The sequence below is a fragment of the Nomascus leucogenys genome, chromosome 18 (genome assembly GCF_006542625.1).
Source record: "Nomascus leucogenys isolate Asia chromosome 18, Asia_NLE_v1, whole genome shotgun sequence".
Lineage (NCBI taxonomy): Eukaryota > Metazoa > Chordata > Mammalia > Primates > Hylobatidae > Nomascus > Nomascus leucogenys.
Window position 1 is genome coordinate 25,067,588 of NC_044398.1, and position 21,581 is coordinate 25,089,168.

The following is a 21,581-nucleotide window of genomic DNA, read 5'->3' on the forward strand; positions in this document are numbered from 1 at the left end:
GAGTCAATTTGAAGAGGCTCTGACCAGACAATAAATATAATAATAAAGATAAAAAATTGCAGTTTATTGCAACTTATCAAATGTTTAAATTCGCAAGTTCATAATGATACTAAAAAACCAACTGATTTAGAGGATAATAGGAACCAGTTTATTATCTTGAAAAGTGCAAAAATTGTAATTAAAACATTTGTCCTGCCTTTCTTATATAAACTGTACAGTGAAGTAATCAAGTAGTAAAGGAGGGGAAACATCATTTTATTTTTTAAATTTTTAAAATTTTTTTGAGACAGGGTCTTGCTCTGTCACCCAGGCTGTAGTGCAGTGATGTGATCTCAGCTTACTGCAGCCTCAACCTCCTAGACTCAAGAGATCCTCCCACCTCAGCCTCCTGAGTAACTGGGACTTCAGGTAAACACCACCATGCCCAGCTAATTTTTTCACTTTCTGTAGTCTCTTTATGTTGTCCAGGCTGGTCTTGAACTCCTGCGCTCAAGCGATTCATCTGCCTTGGCTTCCCAAAGTGATAGGATTACAGGCATGAGCCACCGCACCTGGCCAGAAACATCTTTTTATTTTTTTATTTTTTTTTTTTATTTTTGAGACGGAGTCTTGCTCTGTCGCCCAGGCTGGAGTGCAGTGGCGCAATCTCGGCTCACTGCAAGCTCCGCCTCCCGGGTTCACGCCATTCTCCTGCCTCAGCCTCTCCGAGTAGCTGGGACTACAGGCGCCCGCCACGACGCCCAGCTAATTTTTTGTATTTTTAGTAGAGACGGGGTTTCACCGTGGTCTCGTCTCCTGACCTCGTGATTCGCCCGCCTCGGCCTCCCAAAGTGCTGGGATTACAAGCTTGAGCCACCGTGCCCGGCCAGAAACATCTTTTTATAAACATATTCCAGCTAAACAATGAAAATAAAATGGATGGTGGCTCACACCTGTAATCCTAGCACTTTGGGAGGCCGAGGCGGGCGGATTGCCTGATCTCAGGAGTTCACGACCAGCCTGGGCAACATGGTGAAACCCCATCTCTACTAAAATACAAAAAATTATCCGGGTGTTGTGGCATGCACCTGTAGTCTCAGCTACTTGGGAGGCTGAGACAGGAGAATCCCTTGAACCCGGGAGGCGGAGGTTGCAGTGAGCTGAGATCGTGCCACTGCACTCCAGCCTGGGCAACAGAGTGAGACTCTATCTCAAAAAAAAAGAAAAGAAAAGAAAATGACAGAATTAAAATATAACCATTTTGTAATCCCCACCACCACCGTGAATTAATGGATCTAGACAATGAACAACATCAACAGTTGCAAAAAGGACAACCAGAAATTATGTATCTTCTGATCAAGGATATTCGTAGTCTTGCCAGTGGATTGAACCCAAGTCTAATCAAGCAAGCACTGGATCTAGTTACTATTTTGCAAGAGATACAGAGTAAAGAGGAGCATACTGAGCTGCAGTGCAAGTAGGAGATCAGCAAAATCCAGAGTGGGGACAGTATAGGTCAAGGGGCCCCAGTTCATCCACAGATAGATTACAAGGAAAAGAAAGGGGTGAAGGTGGAACCCTTAGATTAAAATGATATTAAGATTTTTTTTTTAAAATAGGCAAGACTGTTCTAGTGCCGGGGCTGTTTCGGTGATGAAAGTATTAAAAAAATGCAAGAGATTATTGTGAAAGTCAGGATAGCGGTTACTTATGAGAGAGAAAGCAGAGGTGATTGGCTGGAGCAGATAGAAAGTTTTCTGGAGTAGCCAGCAAACTTCTACTTCTTGATCCTGGGTGATAGTTACAAGGACAGTTGCCTTATAATAATCCCTTAAGCTGTATGTTTGTTTTTTGTCATTTTCTGTATCTCTGTTTTATTTTTGTTTTTTAGAAAGAGATCATCTTAAAATGGGAGGTGACATCCTATAGTATCTTAGTGCTTGGGTTTTTGTAACTCTTAAAACTGAAAACTTACTCGATTTATTGGTGGCATCCTATTAGTCATGTTTTAAAGAGAGACACAGTTTTCACCTTGACTGCTTGAAAATGAAAACTTGAGTGCACAAGTATTTAGTGTACGGGCATCAACTCCATGTCAGCCTTTGCAGAGCCATTTTTATGTGAAGGAAATGTACTGAAATTTACTTGAATCAAATCCTCTGAAGTGTTGAGTCTAGTTCATTAGAGAACAGCATTCCTGTAAATTTCACTTTCACTCTTAAACTTAGAAAAACATAATTGAAGGGTTGTGCGTTGACAGAATGAGGATGAAATGGAGGACTCGGACAAGGAATGGCGATGCAGAGTGAGGATGGAGTACAGAGAAAATATTTAACTGTGAGCCCGAGGAGAGAAAGAAGAGACACTGCAGCATGAGAACTGTTTTCCCATTTTTCTTTTTTTGTGGGAAGAATAGCACCAGCAGACACTGTAAGATGTGTACAGGAAAATTGCCCTTTCCTCCTCCTAGGTTGCTGAGCAGTTCTAAAATTTGGGGTAGATCTTTAGGCACTAGAAACAGAACTTAGAGAAAAGATGTTAAAAGTTAGATTTTTAAGAAAGGGAAGAAAAAGGCTAGGATGACTTAAAATGTCTTGAAATGAGGCTCTGCTATTTATCAGAAAAACAGGCTTCCTTCTTCTTAAGAAGGTGATTCTCTGTTCATAGACTAGGAGTCCTGCCCTGGGGTTCGCCCAGGGCTGGAGCTTTTCTCCATGAAGTTAAGGACATTAATAAGATTTTTCTCTACCGAAGCAGAAGATGCTCTTGAAGACAGCCTTTCATCCCTGTAGCCTTTGAGTTGCATCCAGTTAAAAACTTACAGAACATAATGAATGTTTTTAGAGAGGAAATAAAATGAATGATGCCCGTGAATTTTTTTTAAACGTTGTTTATTTTACCTAATAATTTATATAAATCTTCCTTGAAGAGGAAGAGAAATTACCAGATTTAATTAATAATCGGAAGCTTTTTAGAGGATTTACTTTGAAATACCTCCCTGCCAATTTTTCATAAATTAAGCATAAACTTTCTTTGACCTCATCACACATAATTAAATAGCTGTGGAAGGGTTAAAACCAACTAAAAAGCAATTCTGTATCTCAATCTCCATTCTCTTGCAAAATTATACAGGAAGTTTGTTTCAGTTCTCAAGCAGGGTAATTACAAGAGACAGTTACATAATTTACAGTTTCAATCTACTTGTCCATAATCACACACTTCTACCTAGTTGTATATACCCCCATGAGTATGTGTGTTGTACTTTGATTTGTAAATGATGATTGCAGTGTGATTGATTCCTTGCAGTGTAGCATATTGAATTCATTTTTTAAAAATGAACTTTAGCTGTTAACATGTCTATTTGAGTTCCTGTCATTTACGTAGTCTGTGGTTCTTGCATTCAGCAGTTGCATACCAGCTAACAAATTAAACTCCCAGAGCTTTTTTTCTCATTAAATTTGGAAAATAGAGTGTCTGTATACAACCTAACTAGAAAAGTGCCTAGTACCTAGTAGGCACACAACTGTTGGACATAGCACACAACCATTTCAAGCCTTTGAAGGTGGAATGGAGATTCTTTGATTAACATAATATAAAGTCTCATGGGGATAATATTAGTATACTGTGGTGAAGCTCTGCTAATATTGATGTATTGTTACTGAAGTCTAAAATTTAGCTAAACAGTGGACAGAATAACGGTTCATTCCAGGGGCTTAGAAAAATGTGTCATCTACAACCTAAGAGGTAGTCATTGCTGTCTTTAACGCTGCTGGTGACGATACTGCATATGTGTTTGTTTTTCTAACAGCTAACATCTACTGTAGCCAGTTTGGACTTTAAGATTCCCTAAGATTAAAGGCTAAGTCCTTGGCCGGGCGCAGTGGCTCATGCCTGTGATCTCAGCACTTTGGGAGGCTGGGGCGGGCAGATCACCTGAGGTCAGGAGTTCGAGACCAGCCTGACTAACATGAAGCAACCCCTGTCTCTACTAAAAATACAAAATTACCCAGGTGTGGTGGTGCATGCCTGTAATCCCAGCTACTCGGGAGGCTGAGGCAGGAGAATCACTTGAACCCGGGAGATGGTGGTGCAGTGAGCCGAGATCACGCCATTGCACTCCAGCCTGGGAAACAAGAGCGAAACTCCATCTCAGATAAAAAAAGCTAAGTCCCTACATGACACCAAGTCCATGGGCAAACCAGCCAGTCACTTGTCTGGCCCCCCCTCCCACCCTAGCTCCGCTACCCAGGGTGCCTGTGTGCAGCACAGCTTCAGAGGGGCCTCAGCAATAACCCGGGGGACACAACCATTGACCTCCAGAGGCTTCTTACCTCAAATCACGTTTCAAAGCATTTGGGAGATACATAAAAAATAAGCGAAAAGAGAAGTAGACCAGTGGAATGAGATTGTTCATCTAGATAACCTGAGGACAACTAGCGACAGTTTCTCTGTCTTACATTTCCAACAGTGGTTGATCAGTCAGATTAGGTGATGGGCTGTACTTCGATTTTAAAAAGTTATCTCCAAAACTGACAGATTCCCTTTTGAAATGTACTTTGTTTGAAAACAAAGAAAATTTCTAAGGAGATTTGTATTCTCATTTTTTCTTTCTTCAATCTTGCTGTGTATTTTTGTTTGCTGTATGAAAGCTCATCATCCAGAATTGGAATTACAACATACTTTGTCCTATTTTTAAAAATTACAGCTGGTACACACACACAACACTCCCTTCCACATATACACACAGCATTTTAGGGGGCTTGTAGGAGAGCAAATGGAAAGGCAAGTTGCTATTCCAACCATCCTGTCTCCCAAACCTGGTTCTGAAATCAGTAGTACTGCCATGATAATGTAAATACCACCCCTCTCCCACCCTCCGCCATCGGTCTGTGGGGTTGGACCAGACCAGATGACTAGATATTAGAATGAAGTATCTCAGCTGCCTCAATAGAACCTCAGACCTATAAAAGTAGGCAGAAGAAGTCTCAGTTTTTGCATTTAGTGGTTTAGTTAAGGAAAATGTTCAATCGCAGTGTTTTCGCAGCAGGAGAACGATCTTAAAGGTAAAGCATTTTAAGTGCATGTAGTCATTTGTTTGGCGCAGACGCTTTATTTGAAGTGTATATGTGTTCGATCAAGTTTGCCATCTTAAAGCCTTTCAGTGGTAAGTTCTTGTTACCAGAATTTTGTAATTTAGACATGACAATTTTATCCAAGTTTCAACTTGGGGAGCAAGCCTGGGGGGAGCCAGATAATTTAAAATGCTTTCTTTTAGTGAAAACTGAAGAATTAAGTTGTCTTCTATTTCAATTGTGTTATTTTCTATTTCAAAAACTATTTCTTTTTTTAATGAATCTCTAAGGTAGACTTTTGCCTATTTATAAGAGAGGAAATGATTTTAAAATGCCAAATTACTTCATCTTTAAATTTTTAAAAATAAATTTGTTTTTCCTAAAATATCCCAGAATTTAAAAGTGGTTTGAACTGTGGAAAACTTAAAAGGTCAAAGAGGAAGACCTTCCTCTGCATGCCTTTCTAATTTCTGTCATGCCGAAGGCCATGGCCCTGGGGCTTTCTCGTTACCTAACTGAAAGTGCCTCTGGGTCACAAATCAGAGCATTAACTTAGTTTGGTGACAGGCAATGGGCTTCGTGAACAATTTGGTTACTTCAACAATTTGGTAAGCTATTCTTACATCAACATATTTTTTAAAATTCTTGCCTTCCCCAAACAATTTTAGTTTGAGCATAAATGATACTGACAGAGTATAACATCTCTCATTCCATGATCATTTTATCTGTGTGGCAGGTGCCTCATTTTCCTAACAAGGAAATTGAAGGATGAATCTATATCATAGTCAGTCACCTTATTTAAAAAATTTTATTCTTCTAATCCACTAGACCAGGAACTCGGTTGTGGTGACACACCATACACTCACAAATACTCCTCAGTTGAATGTTTGATGAAATGAAACTCTGTGAAGTGTACCACACAGTTCTTTACGGAGTAGCCATCCTCCCCTGCCTCAGTTCAGAGAAGATTTGCCTGCTGCTGGGATTTCTCATTAGGCACCACAGCTACCACCACAGCCCTGTGAGGTGGCAAAAATGAAGAATTGGTGCTGCACCCCGTTTAATATTCTGGCCCAAGTATAGTCCCCCAAGGCCCTTTCCTTACTGGGACCCATAATATATCTGAAACCAGACAAGTCATGAGGTTGGGTGGAACACAGACATCTGTGGCTTTTTAAAGCCCCAGGTGATTTTGATGTGCAGGCAGGGTCGAGAACCACTGGGCTACACTTGAAGACAGAAGAAGGAGCAATAGGCCAGGTGCAGTGGCTCACACCTGTAATCCCAGCACTTCGGGAGCCCGAGGCAGGAGGGTTGCTTGAGCCAAGGAGTTTGAGACCAGCCTGGGCAACATGGTGAAACCCCATCTCTACAAAAAATACAAACATTAGTCAAGCATGGTGGTGTGCACTTGTCCCAGCTACTTGAGAGGCTGAGGTGAGAGGATCTCTTGAGCCCAGAAAGTTGAGGCTGCAGTGAACCAAGATCACACCACTGCACTGCAGCCTGGGTGATAGAGTGAGACCATGTCCAAAAAATAAAAGAAAAAGGAGCAATTAATTATCTCACTGGGTAAGAGAATCAGGTATAAATGCCATCTCACACAGCTGTCTCTGGCCCTCAGGCTGCTTCCATGTGGCACGTGCTACCCTGGCACCTCCGGCTCAGGAGCACATCCACAGAGGTCCACGCTTCTCAAGACAGGGGCGGTGCAGAGGGAGGGAAGTCCCCTTTCGTGCTGCCTGATGCCCTACTTGTGAGTTCATTTTCTTTCTAAGCCCCTGTACCTTTCCCTGGGGGACTGACCTGCAGAATGACCACCCCCGCAAGGGAGTCCACACCTACCCACAGAACTATGGAACCATCTGGTAAATCTCAGCCCGGAGACACAGGCACACCACACGGCATCGGGGGAGTCACACTCCTGCCATACATCTTCCACTGGGGGAGTTGAAGGAAGATCATTCCATTCTGGAATGGACTTGAAGGGATGGGGACATTCAGTAAGAAAAATCAGTGGCCCCTTGGGGAAGAGCTCAGCACTGGAGGTCTGCTGAGGAGCTTGTGGGATCCCAGAGAAGAGAGATCTAAGAGAGGGGCTTAGAGTAACAGGCTGGTATGTGACCCAGGGCAGCCAGCCTCCTTCCCCAAAGACATGCTGTCTCCGTGCTCAGGGTTTCACTGGGTCAGGCCATTTTCCCAGAGACACACTTGAGTCTTGTCGAGTATTTGAGTCTTTCATCTGTCTTGGGACTGTCCCTGGGCTCTGCTGAAGCCCTAAGCAGTCATTGTTTCTGTGGTTGGATGGGCTTGCCGTTTCCTAAGGGTAGTCCTTGAAGTTAAGGACTAAGGGGCCAAAGGGAATTTTGGGGCACAGAACTGTGTTTGCTGGGAACTTTGTTGCCATTTCTTAAGACCACTTCTGAGGCAAAATTTTTTTTCATGGCCTCTTTCTTTAATTCAGTTGATATCTGGGTGGTTAGCTGGGGGGAGGAGAGAGGAAGGAAGGGTGGGATGAGAGGAGAGCTTCTGTCTGAGTCCATGGAATGGTTTTTAGGTTCCTCAGGCAAAAGTAGGAAAAGAAAGTTAGCTTTTCTCAATCTGATTCTATAGAGCAGTCTGTCTCTGTTGTTTTCCTTCTGTCCAAATTTTATTTCTTTCCCCTACCTTAAGGATATTTAGTTACCCAAATGATCACCTTGAGACTTGATTCATTCAATATGTTGAATAATAATCATAGCTAACACTTATTAGGATTACTGTGATGTGTCAAGCACTGTTCTGCATGCTTCATATTAACTCAATCCTTACCAGAACTGTAAGAGTTAGGTCCAGTTATTATTCACATCTTATGGATGAGGGATCTGAAGCACAGAGAGGTTAAATAAAATCCCCGAGGTCACACAACTGGTACATGGTGGACCCCAGATTCCATTCTGGGTAGTCTGGCTCCAGAGCCCATGCTGTCCACCCACCCATAGAGCCTCTCACAATCTGTTGTATTGTATGCAATATGACATATTGTTTTAAAATACGGGTGCCCTGTTGTCCAACTTTAAAAAACTCTCATCTTTGTTTAATGCACATGGTCTCAAAGTATGGTTCAGGGAGTCTACAAGGTCATAATTATTTTCCAAGTAGTACTAAGATACTCTTTTTCCTTTTTACTTTCATTTTCTTATGAGTATACAGAGGAGTTTTCCAGAATGTCATGACCTGTGATATCACAGCAGATTCAATACCAAAGCAATCTATGAAAATCTAGCAAGCCGGGTGCGGTGGCCCACGCCTGTAATCCCAGCACTTTGGGAGGCTGAGGCGGGACGATCGCTTGAGCCTGAGAGTTTGAGACCAGCCTGAGCAACATAGGGAGACCCTGTCTTCTTGAAAAAGAAAGAACAAAATAAAGAAAAAGAGAGAAAGAGAGAATCTAACTGGCTTCTCTGAAGCCAGAAGTTAAAGAGATTTGCAAAACATGTAAAATAATGCCACTCTTTTCACTATAAATATTATTTATATTTTAGAAAGTATAGGGTATTTTTAATTTAAAAAAAGTTACATAATGGGTTTATTGTTATCTTTTAGATGAATTAATAAATATTTGTCAAATTTCTCAGTAAAATTAATAGATAGAGCCCTTATAAGCAAAAGCTCTCTGAGTGCTGAGACCAAAGCATTTGAAAACCACCGATTTAAAGTATAAACCATTGCTATTCAAGTGTGGTCCATGGCACAGGAAGTTGTTAGACGTGCAGAATCTCAAGCCCCACCCCAGACCTACTGAACCGGAGTCCATGCTGTTCACCAGAGCTAGTTTGTCTGCACAGTGGAAGTTGAGAAGCAGAGGTGTAGAACATCTGCACAAAGCGATTTGGCAACTCAGTGACCTAGCCAAATTTCAGTCTGGTGGGGCTTTGGCGAGTCCATTCTCCAGTTATCTTGCATCTAAGGAGCTGAGTGAGGTCCCACCTATTTGAGATTCTTTAGTCCTACTGTCTCGTAAGTGGCCACACCCTCATCAAAGCCAGCAGCCTCAGAGCAGTGTTCTAGCGGTGGTTTTCAAACTCGGGTACATCAGAATCACTTGGGGGACTTCTGAAAGCACAGATGCTGCCCTCTGTCTCTCCCCACCAAAGATCCTGATTCAGCAGGTCTGAGATAGGTTCTGAGAATTTAAAGTTCTAGCAAGTTCTCAGGTGATGTTGATGCCACAGGTCTCCACACTGAGATCTTGATAAATAGCATTTATTCAAGTTCTTATATAATTATGTCATGCCCATAGGACTTACGAGAGAGAGGTCTTAAACTTCCACAGTTTCAACACCAATCTCTTGAAATGTAAAATATATGAAAAATTCAAAATTTCCATCTTTGCCAAGGAGGCACCTATATCTTTTAATAAGTGGAAAGCAGTAAGATGTCAGGCAGGTCACAGGTCATTTAGAGCACGGCTGTTCTCTTAAAATGATGTGAGAACTAAGGTTCAGCTTCCTTCTGCACTAATTGCAAAATCACCACAAAATTTAAACGAGGAGATATAAATAGCCTGTCAGGTTCATTTGTCATTATTTAAACTGATAACATGCCATTCATCCACTTGGTCACAGTGTTGCTCTGCACCAGAAACCAGGAACAGATGAGCGTACAAACCAGTGAATTGCCATCTCCAAGCATGAGATAACTTGGTTACAGTCATCAGACTTCCTGTGCTCAAAAGCTGCCATAAATCCCTGGCCTGGTGGTGTCTGTTCCCAGGCTTGCAAACCCAGTGCCGTCGACTGATACAGACCTTTCAGCAGGACTCGCTGAGCTAAACAGGTGTCTGATGAAAAGTGTGTAATCCTCAAAGATTATCATCCCCTAAAAGCAGCTGGTGACCCCAAACTCACACAATCCAGAGAGATGGAAGTTGGGAGTGAGTAGCTTGCCAAAGTTTACACTTTGGTGTTTGAGGAGGTTCATGTGGTGTGGTTTGGTTCCAGGTAGTGGAAGATGGAGGTGTGCAGGGGTGAGGGTGTCTGCCCCTGTCGGGGGAGATCCCTGTCCCTATCCATGCCCTTGCCTGAGAACATTATTCTACTATGGTCCATTACACTCTTGAATACCCCTAGTTTAAAGGGAAGGAATTTTCATTTTCAATGAGCGTTAACATTACAGTTATTATGCTGGGAATTAAATTTAATTTGGGAATTTGGGTCTGCAAAAACATATCTTGACCTTGTCTAGATAGTTCTTTCCTTATCCTAATAGATCTGTCTCCATGAGATAACTCCCTACCACTTTTATTTTCTCCCCCTGGGAGAGAGTTAACCATTTCAAACACAGGGCTAGTTAACATGAGATTTGATTCTTTGACTACAAGTAGTTCAGCCTTAACAGAGGTGAGGCACACTCAGGTTCCATGCAGTACAGCTTAGAAATGCTTACTTTTTATAGACAGAAATCGCATTGTTCTTCCTTTCCCTTTAAGCAGACATCTTGACAATCCTTTGAATTGATTATGTGGCCTGTATACTGAAACTCAGATGTCACCTTCCCTAGGATAAGTACTTCCAGTAAAGCAAAAGAGGAAGCCAGCTTTTGCTACGATCAAGATAGTTAATGTGGATGAGGGGTTTATGGGCTACCCCGTTTTCAATTACAAGGCTCCCACTCACAGAGTAAGTGCTGTTCGCCAGCACCTCTGGCTCACAGACAAGTTCAAGGGAATAATTTCACCAGCGATTAATTATACTGCAGCTACTGGGATTTGTCCTCCAAACATCACTTTGTTTTCCATCTGAAACAGCCAGGTTTCTCCAGGGAGAGCTGAGGTTTTCTGTTGAAAGTATCCCGAGTTAAGGAGAAGTGTTAGAGCACCATGGGAATCTATTCACCAGGGGTGTATTGTACTTGTTTCAGATGCTTCAGGATAATACACCAGCTTCTAAGATAAGTGCTTTTTTTTTTTTTTTTTTTTTTTTGAGACGGAGTTTCACTCTTGTTGCCCAGGCTGGAGTGCAATGGCATGATCTCGGCTTACTGCAACCTCTGCCTCCCGGATTCAAGTGATTCTCCTGCCTCAGCCTCTCGAGTAGCTGGGATTACAGTCGCACGCCACCATGCCCGGCTAATTTTGTGTTTTTAGTAGAGATGGGGTTTCTCCATATTGGTCAGCCTGGTCTCGAACTCCTGACCTCAGGTGATCCGCCCGCCTCAGCCTCCCAAAGTGCTGGGATTACAGGCATGAGCCACCACACCCAGCCAAGATAAGCGTTTTTTATTTCCCTGCATCTTAGATCAATTATTTGGAATCTTTTTGGTAAGTTAAATTTAAGAGCTGTAACCTAAACCACCACATCTCTATGATTACTCAATAAGTAAAATGTTCCTACCAAAAATTTTTCTTTCAATGGGCTACATCATAATTATGTTGTGAAGAGCCTAGAAAAAAAATAGAGGCCAGGCGCAGTGGCTCAGGCCTGTAATCCCAACACTTGAGGGATTGAGGTCAGGAGTTCGAGACCAGCCTGGCCAACATGGAGAAACCCTGTCTCTACTAAAAATGCAAAAATTAGCCAGGCATGGCCACTGGCACCTGTAATCCCAGCTACTCAGGAAGCTGAGGCAGGAGAATCGCTTGAGCCTGGGAAGCGGAGGTTGCATCGAGCCCAAATCACACCATTGCACTCCAGCCTGGGCAACAGAGCAAGCCTCTGTCTCAAAAAATAAAAGTACAAAGAAACAAAAGGTGGCAAGAAATTCCTTTTTTCAAACATCGCATGTTATGAGGGTCAGATTAGTGAAGTGCCACCAGCTGCAGCCTTCTGAGAGGAAGTGCTGCTGCAGGTTCAAATGGAATTATGTCCTACATCCACCAGGCGTGCCAGTGGAGTGGGCATGACACACACTTTTCTTCTAAGCTGTACAGTTTAACATATTACAAGTGAGTTCACTTAAGTAGTAAGGAATCAGAAATGTATCTTTGTTCATTTTGATCGTTTTGATGGATTCTGTTTTCTCTTACATGAGTAGACTTTGTGGACTTCCAAATGGCTCCTGGCATAAGTGCCAGTTCCTGCTATTATTAGTTCCTTGAGGGTTTCATGAGTCAGAGAGGAGAGGGAAAAACCCACTGCAAGCCATGCAGGGGTCCCTTCGGATAGTGGCCTTGTGCAGTCTGCAGTGTTGGTGCACATCATCCCTGCACACCCGCCTGCTGTGCTCTGGCTGGAGCTTGGGTTTGCAGTTGTCTTCTTTCCAGCACCCAGGGAAGCATGGCCTCCTGGCAGGTGTTGGCCACTCCCTGCTTTCTCCTGGCCTTTGCAAGCACAGTGCAAGGGTGTTTGCTGAAAAAGACCACTGGGCTTTCAGTGTACCCACGCCCATCAAGGCTGATCACCCTGCTGCCACCTCCCCAGGACTCTTCCGTGACTAACAGTCATAGCCTGAAGTCTATGTCCAAGGGAGTGTCCCAGGAGACAGCCACTTAACATGGTAGGAGTAGCAGGTGCTAAAAGGTTTATGCCTAAATGTTCCCCATGGACCGCAAGTTGCCTGCTAGTTTGAGTGGCCTAACCCATTTAGGCTCAGGCCCTGACAGGGTGTGTGTGCACCACTTCAGGGTGTGAAAGCACGAACAGCTGCAGAAAGCGTGGGTTTTCTGATGCTGGCTGCTGCTGCCTTCCAGATTAGGGACTGTAGCGGGGAGACAGAACAAAGGAACACATGTGCTTCTGGGTAAGCTGGCCCATCATAGTGGGGGACATAAGGTATTGGGGGGCACATACCACCTTGGTATGAACACTTTGGTTGTACAGAATTCTTTCAGCAAGGCTGAGAGGAGTGGGGCTTTCTGTCCTTGACTGCTAGATTCAAATAAGCACCAGCAGAGGACCTGGGGACTTTCACATTCACTGCAGGGGACTTTTAATTGTGGGATCTCATGGACAAAAGGGGATGGTTCTATATCCACGGCTCTATGGTTCTCACCCCCCAGGAGTACAAATCTGGGACCCCCCAGCCTCCAGAGTACATTTCTCAGCATGTGCCAAGCACTTTGGAGGCAGGTGACGGATGTGCCAATTATCTGTATTCTGAGGTGTGGGCTCCCTTCGTACTCTGGCAACACAGAGACATAGAGAGCTCTTCTTCGTGTTGACAGGACACAATATGGGCTGGCTTCGGCACAGTGGCCATCACTGTGTTAGCATTCCTGACACACTGCTATTGAAAGCCCCAGTCTGCTGCCAAATTACATGTAGACAGTGGTTCACTGTAAAATGTTGCGGTGCTTGTTTGCATTCAGTCAAATACTTTGCACTTAAACATGGGTTAAAGAAACAAGTAAGTCAAAAGACCTTAGCAAAACCTGAAGTTAAATTTACGCCTATTCTTCATAATGGCATTCAGATTAAAGCTATCAAAATGCAAAATGCTGTGATTATACCCTTCGAGGGTTCAGGCTGGATTCTTGTTTTGTATTTCTGCATTACTGTATTTGCAGTGATTTTGAGACGCAGGAAAATACATCAGAGGCATTGATTTCTTCTTTAACAAAAAATAACCCTAAAATTGAGAAAATTCTTGAGAATGCAGCCATTTTGGAAATGTAGATAAAGAAGAAAAATGCTGAAGATTTGGGTGGTTTACGGAGCAGTATGATTTTGTCATTGCTGCCACCTACTGTATGTGGTTGATGTTTGTTTAAACTTAGGAAGTTGATGAAGGTGAGGCTGTTGAAATAGATAATTAGAGCAAGGTAGACATCATTAGCTTATAGCATTTCTTTTCTACTCCATAAGTGGCTCTTAATTACTGAGACAGCCGCCAGCTTTCATTCATTACCTTCAAGTGGATTTAAAGGGCTGGTTTCTTTTTCTTTTTTTTTTTCATTTTTAAAGTTCCTTTGCCAAGGAACCTTCACAGTAATGCTGTAAAATGCGTTCAAAAGCTTAAGATGCTGGGGGATTTTCTGAGCATACATGCAATAGGTTGTTTTAAGGAGTTTGTTTTGTTTTGTCTTAATTTGTAGGAGCAATGTTCTGGGATTGGATTGTAAATTAATTTCTATGAAAGAGGTAAAAATAGAGCTAGTGGAGCTGATGTGAGTTGCAGCAGTTGACTTGAAAGATATTCTTTTATTAGTCCTAAAACAAAGCTTCAGATCAACCTGCTAGTTAAATGTAGCAAGCAATATAGACTCTGAGTCAACAGAGGTCCTTCTCTTTTTATTAAGACCCAGCTGTCAAATGGTCATTAGGTCCTTCCTGTGGAAAACAACTTGCCCATTAATGTTGGGGGTGGTCCCTTGACAGGATTTCTGAGTAAGTGCCTGACATTTCGTTTTTGAAAGAATCTAAAGCTGTGGGAGACTTAGATGTTGAGACTTAGCAGGAGTAATGTCTTCAACCATAGCTTTTAGACTTTGTTAAATATGCCACAATATGTGTTTGGAATGCTGCTGCTAGCTGCGTGAATTGACTTAGAGTGCCACTGTCAAAGATTCAGGAGCATAAACTTCACGGAGATCAAATCACTGTAACTGGGAAGAGGCTACGTTGCTAAAGCAAATGCACTTCTGTGTTGTGATGTTTTTACCTTGTCACTACTCATATTATTTCTAGTGGCTCCTGTTCTAAGCTCTGGGAATGCCACAGTGAGGAATGCCCATTTATTTTTTCTGCCCTAGGCTATTTGCTTTCTAGAAGAGAAGGCCAAGCAGGGTCTCCTGAAAAGCCTCTCTCCGATCTGGGCCGTCTCTCCTACCTGGCATATTGGAAGAGCGTCATCTTGGAGTATCTCTACCACCACCATGAGAGGCACATCAGCATCAAAGCAATTAGCAGAGCGACGGGCATGTGCCCACATGACATTGCCACCACTCTGCAGCACCTCCACATGATCGACAAGAGAGATGGCAGGTGAGTCCTGGGACCCTGGGCAGCTCCGTGGCTCAGGCATCCCACACCAGAAAGGGTCCCTGGAGATAGGTGCATTCATTCCAGTTAAAGATTGAGGTTCCCTAACAGTATTATCAAACCTTTTCTCCTAAAAATAACACATGAAATGACACTTTTTTGCTGGTTGGATTCCAGTGTTCTGTACCCTCTCATTGAGATGCTTTCTGATTTTTCCTAACCCAGATAACATTAGTGCTAGCATATGTCCGTATGTGAAGCTGAAGTGAAATTTCAGCTTGTGATTACATCTTGTTCTGCCTTATCACATTACAGGTTTGTCATCATTAGACGGGAAAAGTTGATATTGAGCCACATGGAAAAGCTGAAAACCTGTTCCAGAGCCAATGAACTTGATCCAGACAGTCTGAGGTGGACCCCAATTTTAATTTCTAATGCTGCAGTGTCTGAAGAAGAGCGAGAAGCTGAGAAAGAGGTAATGATTGTCTTTATCATCCTAAGTTGTGTAACTTCGATCTTGTAGCATTCTTAAGCTAAGAAAGTCATTAAGATCGTTGTCAAAAGCTTGGTTATGTAGAGATAGCATGTGAAATGATATGGCACTAATTTATCCTAACTGAGGTTGCATGGTAAGACATGATAATTTTATTGAATTGAGTATGAAAAATGAAACATTTATCATTGATTACAAAGCAGCATTTTTCACTGCTGAGAGCATGTAATCAGATCAAATTCGGTGCTGAGCTCCAAGGCTGCAGTGTCAATCGATTCTTTGTGTTTATGAACTTGCTTAAAGTGCTCCATGCCAGTGAGCATGTAATGTAGTGATAAAGGACTCAAATCAATTCGCTGCATCATTAATACTGCTAAATATCCCATGAAACCCAATCTTCTTTGATTTGTTATCCTAACTGATGCAAAAGGTTCCTGAGATGAGGCAGCTGGAATGTGCTTGGCTGGCTGGCTGTCCTGATCAGAACTGACTTAGAGACACTTTGCCATTGATCCTCAGAGGCTCTGGCTGTGTAACTGCCCTCTCACTGGCCACCATTTTTACCCTCCCCACTTAGGCTGAGCGGCTAATGGAACAAGCTAGCTGCTGGGAGAAGGAGGAACAAGAAATCCTGTCAACTAGAGCTAACAGTAGGCAATCACCTGCAAAAGTACAATCAAAAAATAAATATTTGCATTCCCCGGAGAGCCGGCCAGTCACAGGGGAGCGAGGGCAGCTGCTGGAGCTGTCTAAAGAGAGCAGTGAAGAAGAAGAGGACGAGGAGGACGAGGAGGAGGAGGAAGAGGAGGATGAGGAAGAAGAGGAAGAGGATGAAGAGGAGGAAGAAGAGGAAGAAGAAGAAGAAGAAAATATTCAAAGCTCTCCCCCAAGATTGACGAAACCACAGTCAGTTGCCATAAAGAGAAAGGTAGGTGTCTGTTTAGATTTTCTGTGAGTCGCCTTCAATCAAATCTTATTTGTCATTGCAGACATTCTGTCTATTAGTATTTGTTTCACTCTCTGTTCTTTAGTCGTAGTTTATGTGTACCCAGTCCCGCTGATCATATATCATAATCGTTTATCTCACAGTCATGATTATGTTTACTTTTGAGGTTTGTTAGTGCTGTGACAGGAAACCAGGGACAGGCCAGCCTCCTAGTCTAGTAGTCGCTGCCACCTGCTGGTCTTCAGGAGTAGAGTAACTGAGGTTTATGACAACAGAAAGGGGCCCCAGAGACCTTAAACCACCCTCCAAGACCTAGAGGCCAGGAGACTTCTCTAAGGTCATATGACTCATTAGAGATGGAAGCAGACCCAAATGCGTGCTCAAGACTCTAAGCCTGGGTTGGGCGCAGTGGCTCACGCCTATAATCCCAGCACTTTGGGAGGCCGAGGTGGGCAGATCACCTGAGGTCAGGAGTTCGAGACCAGCCTGGCTAACGTGTTGAAATCCCGTCTCTGCTAAAAATACAAAAAATTAGCCAGGCATGGTAGCACGCGCCTGTAATCCCAGCTACTTGGGAGGCTGAGGCAGGAGAACCCAGGGAGGCAGAGGTTGCAGTAAGCCGAGATCGCACCATTGCACTCCAGCCTGGGCAACAAGAGTGAAACTCTGTCTCAAAACAAAACAGACTCCAAGCCCAGTGCTCTTCATGCTGTTTCCTTCTCTTGTTCTTGGCACAGAATTGTTAGAAAGCATTTTAGGCCCTTGATTTTGATGGTGATATTTTGCATTTGTGGCCTACTGCGCATTACTGAATCTTCTCAGATCTTAGTAGCCCAGTGGTGTCTCTAGATAGACCATATCATCTCCAATGGTACAGAAAGTAAAGAATTGACTTTGTTTTTAGGTAACTGCTCACCCAGATCTGATATCTTTGTCTTCAGTATCTATCTGGGACATAGAGGAGAGCCAAGACTGATAGAGATATCACAATACAAGCTAAGGCTCTGCCCCAAGGCCATCCAATGTGGCATCTGTTAGGGAACTTGCTGTTCTAACTCCCAGCTCAGCGCTCTTCTAGGCCTGGCAGTCTTCTGGAAGGGTCTCCATGGGGAGGTGGTAGAAAGGAGCATCCCACAAAGTAGACTTCAGGCTTAAGAATAATGTTTCCATTTCTTAGGAGGAGTGTGTATTCATGTGTTGTATATATAATAAAAGAAACTTGTTCTAAAACTATCAAAAACCAGAATCATCCAAGGCATGATCTGAACTGGACTCAACCTGAAGAAAACCAGTTCTCTACCTTGGCTTCCCTCATATTAGGGAAAATTCTCGTGGATTAAAGAGGGCAGGCAGACTGGGGGGAATAATAACCATAAATGTTAAATTATAGAATATGATTAACCCGCTACGTGTGTGCTTCAGTGAGCATTCAGAGCGTTAACAAAAGTAAGACACAAGAATTCTTGGAGGCCAGACACAGTGGCTTACACCTATAATCCCCACACTTTGGGAAGCTGAGGCAGGAGGATCATTTGAGCTCAGGAGTTCAAGACCAGCCTGGGCAACAAAGCAAGACTGTCTCTATAAAAAATAAATAAATATTTTAAAAATAATAATAACAATTATTGAATACAGTTTACGTGAAGGTTAGCTTTTAACCAAGCATATTGAACCTTTCTTTGCAGTGTCTTTTCACTAATTTGGGGGGCAACAATTACATCTTAGCAGCAATTCCTGCTATTCCTCTATTTGAATTTTGTGTCATTAAAAACTTTTTTGCTGGGGGAAAAATATTTTATAATTACAATTATGGAGGGTCATTTGTGCCAATCTTTAGTGCAAACAGAAAAAATATTTTTAGGCCAGGTGCGGTGGCTCACACCTATAATCCCAGCACTCTGGGAGGCCAAGGCGGGTGGACCACTTGAGCTCAGGAGTTCGAGACCAGCCTAGGCAACATGGCAAAGCCCTGTCTGTACAAAAAAGAAAAATAAAAGAAAAAAATATTTTTATATCATACAAATAAGACATCTGGCATGTCTTTAACATTTTTAGATGCCTTCTGTTAAAATATTTTGCCAGGTTATCAGTTGCTCACATCTTAGCAGCCACCAATACTTGACTCTGTTAACATTTTAAACAGTATTCCTTTCTTCAAGTACCTTTCCTTTCCTTTTCATAGCTCCTGAAGTCCTATGGAATGAGAAAAAGTAGATTGGTCTTGTATCATATTTCCCAGTGCTGTCCATATAGTGGGTGCTCCTTCAAAAGTTATCAAGTATTAAATGGGTTAACCCAGTGGCTAGTTAATTATGGCACCATTTATAAAGACATTAGAGTCTGTGATGACCTTAAATGTCTGTGATGACCTTAAATGTCTGTGATGTGAGGAATATTGAAGCCAGCAAGTACCATTGGAAAAATATATGCTAGAAAAGCAAAGCTTAGTTTCTAAAATCTCCAGTCAAGCTGCTAGGATGTTCCCTCTCAAAGCATCTGCTTGAGTAAACAGCTGTTTTATTTGGAAAACACTTGCCTGTGTAGTTGGAGCCCGAGAGGGATGTTAGACATCAAATGGAAGGTTAAGTACAAAGGCATTACAGAAGTCTCTACGTGTAAGATTCTCAGACACGTGTTCAGTACATGTCTACTGCATATCGACTCAACCATTTAATTTCTCATGAGCTCTTATGTGTTATGTTTGGAATTAATTTCAGAGGCCTTTTGTACTAAAGAAGAAAAGGGGTCGTAAACGCAGGAGGATCAACAGCAGTGTAACAACAGAGACCATTTCAGAGACGACAGAAGTACTGAATGAGCCCTTCGACAACTCAGATGAAGAGAGGCCAATGCCACAGCTGGAGCCTACCTGTGAGATTGAAGTGGAGGAAGATGGCAGGAAGCCAGTCCTGAGAAAAGCATTCCAACATCAGCCTGGGAAGAAAAGACAAACAGAGGAAGAGGAAGGCAAAGACAATCATTGCTTCAAGAATGCTGACCCTTGTAGAAGTAAGTAGAGGAATGATAAAAACCTTACCCTTGAGAATGTCTGTATCTGACTGGGTCCCAAAGAGCAGGCCTCTGGCGTGATGTCCAGAGGCACCTGGGAAGTGGTGCTGATGCACCTGGAGCAAGTGCCCATCTGCCCTTTCCCATCCTTACAAGCTTCTCTCCCTTATTCCTGGAATTGGATTTTATGTTAAACAACTTCTAAGGCCAGAACATTCCTCTAGGTGGGTTCATCTTACTTACCAGAAATTGGCTTATCCCCAAAAGCTTTGAAGCCTGTTGGTAAGAAACACATTACATTTCTTTGATTCTAATATGTACTTTTTTTTCACATTTAGTTATTTCTGAAATCAAGGTATATATTATTATCATCAATGTAAGCATTGAATGGAATCGTTTCTTTTTTTCCTAGAAAACAAATATTAGTAAATCAATAGTACATCTTATAATCAGTAGTGTCGTAGTATATACTACTATAAAGATTCATCTAAACTAAGCTGGGCATGATGGCTCACACCTGTAATCCCAGCACTTTGGGAGGCTGAGGCAGGTGGATCACTTGAGCCCGGGAGTTTGAGACCAACCTAGGCACATGGCAAAGCCCCTTCTTTACAAAAAATACAAAAAAATACAAAAATGGCAGTGGTGTGCACCTGTAGTCTCAGCACTTTTGGAGACTGAGGCAGGTGGATCACTTGAGCCCAGGAGTTTGAGACCAGCCTGAGCAACATGGCAAAATCCCATCTCTACAAAAGACACAAAAATTAGTCAGGAGTGGTGGTGTATGCCTATAGTCCCAGCTACTTGGGAGGCTGAGGTGGGAGGATCACCTGAGCTCAGGGTGAGCCATGATCGTGCCACTGCAGTTCAGCCTGGGTGACAGAATGAGACCCTTTCTCAAAAAAAAAAAAAAGAACCATCTAAACTTACCCACACATCAATATTAGCTTTGATAATATTGCATAACATAGAAATCAGTAAACTGACTTTCCTTTTAAATTGACAGGGACACCTCTATCCCATCCTCTAAAAAATATACTGAACACCAGTGAATCATCTTTAAAAGCACCCATCCTTGCCTGTCAGGTTGAGAATGTGTGCTCCCAGCTGAATCATGAGGGTTTATGGTATACTCTGTTCCCTGGCCGAGATGACTCTATTCAGAACTTACTCTAATCTGGGGAACAGGCCATCTCATTTCCCTGGGAACCACAGGATCACTCTAGCTTTTGAAAAGCCACAGTTTTAAGAACATATGCAAGCATCTTCTTGACTTTCTTAGTTCACAGAAATGCTATTCCTGCATACAGTATTTTGCTGAAGGAATGACTTCTTACTCTGCGTATAGAGAAACCAAGCCTTATTCTTTGGGGTTTTTTTTTTTTTTAAACAAATAACAACAAACTGTGGTGAGTGATCATTTTGTGTGTGAGAATGAGCTTTATTTCCCCTTCTTGCCTGTCTTCTCATATTATGCCTGATTCCTTTCAGGATGTCCTTCTTTCTTAAAAATAATTGTCAGAAAACTCATCTTCTGATTTTGGGAGGTGTTCCAACAAAAACTGGTAGGTCCAGTAGCATGTAGAATAAGAATGCAGAATCCAGCCAGGCATGGTGGCTCATGCCTGTAATCCCAGCACTTTGGGTGGCTGAGGCAGGCAGATCACCTGAGGTCAGGAGTTCAAGACCAGCCTGGCCAACATGGTGAAACCCCATCTCTACCAAAAGTACAAAAAAATTAGCCGGGCATAGTGATGCACGCCTGTAGTCCCAGCTACTTGGGAGGCTGAGGCAGGAGAATCGCTTGAACCCGGGAGACAGAGGTTCCAGTGAGCCGAGATCATGCCACTGCACTCCAGCCTGGGCGACAGAGCAAGACTCCGTCTCAAAAATAAAAAGAATGTGGAATCCGGGGGTACTGGCATGGCTGTTACCATAGAAATGTCCTGAGATGACTCTTAACTTGGGCATGGTACTCGGCACTTCTCAAGGAACCATTCTGCATCACATATGTGTTCTTTTCAGCTGGTCAGTTTGAATGTAATACTTGCAGGTAAGTTTATCTATAATCCTTTTATTACCTAAATCAGCCAGTGCTTACTGTGCTATCCACCAGTTGGACTAGAACTCATATCTGTTTTATGATGATTGTGAGATCTTATTTTTATTCTGCAAAATAGAGC

General features: G+C 42.7%; 1 protein-coding gene across 3 annotated transcripts in view; it reads left to right on the top strand.

Moving 5' to 3' along the window:
* Positions 1 to 21,581, top strand: part of KAT6B (lysine acetyltransferase 6B) — a 207,006-nt gene that overhangs the window by 180,238 nt on the left and 5,187 nt on the right. For all 3 annotated transcript variants that reach the window (XM_030797859.1, XM_030797858.1, XM_030797860.1), the window contains exons 14-17: positions 14,722 to 14,953; positions 15,266 to 15,425; positions 16,021 to 16,371; positions 19,107 to 19,398. In XM_030797859.1, the coding sequence (XP_030653719.1) occupies positions 14,722 to 14,953; positions 15,266 to 15,425; positions 16,021 to 16,371; positions 19,107 to 19,398 (1,035 nt within the window). The remainder of the gene's footprint in view (positions 1 to 14,721; positions 14,954 to 15,265; positions 15,426 to 16,020; positions 16,372 to 19,106; positions 19,399 to 21,581) is intronic.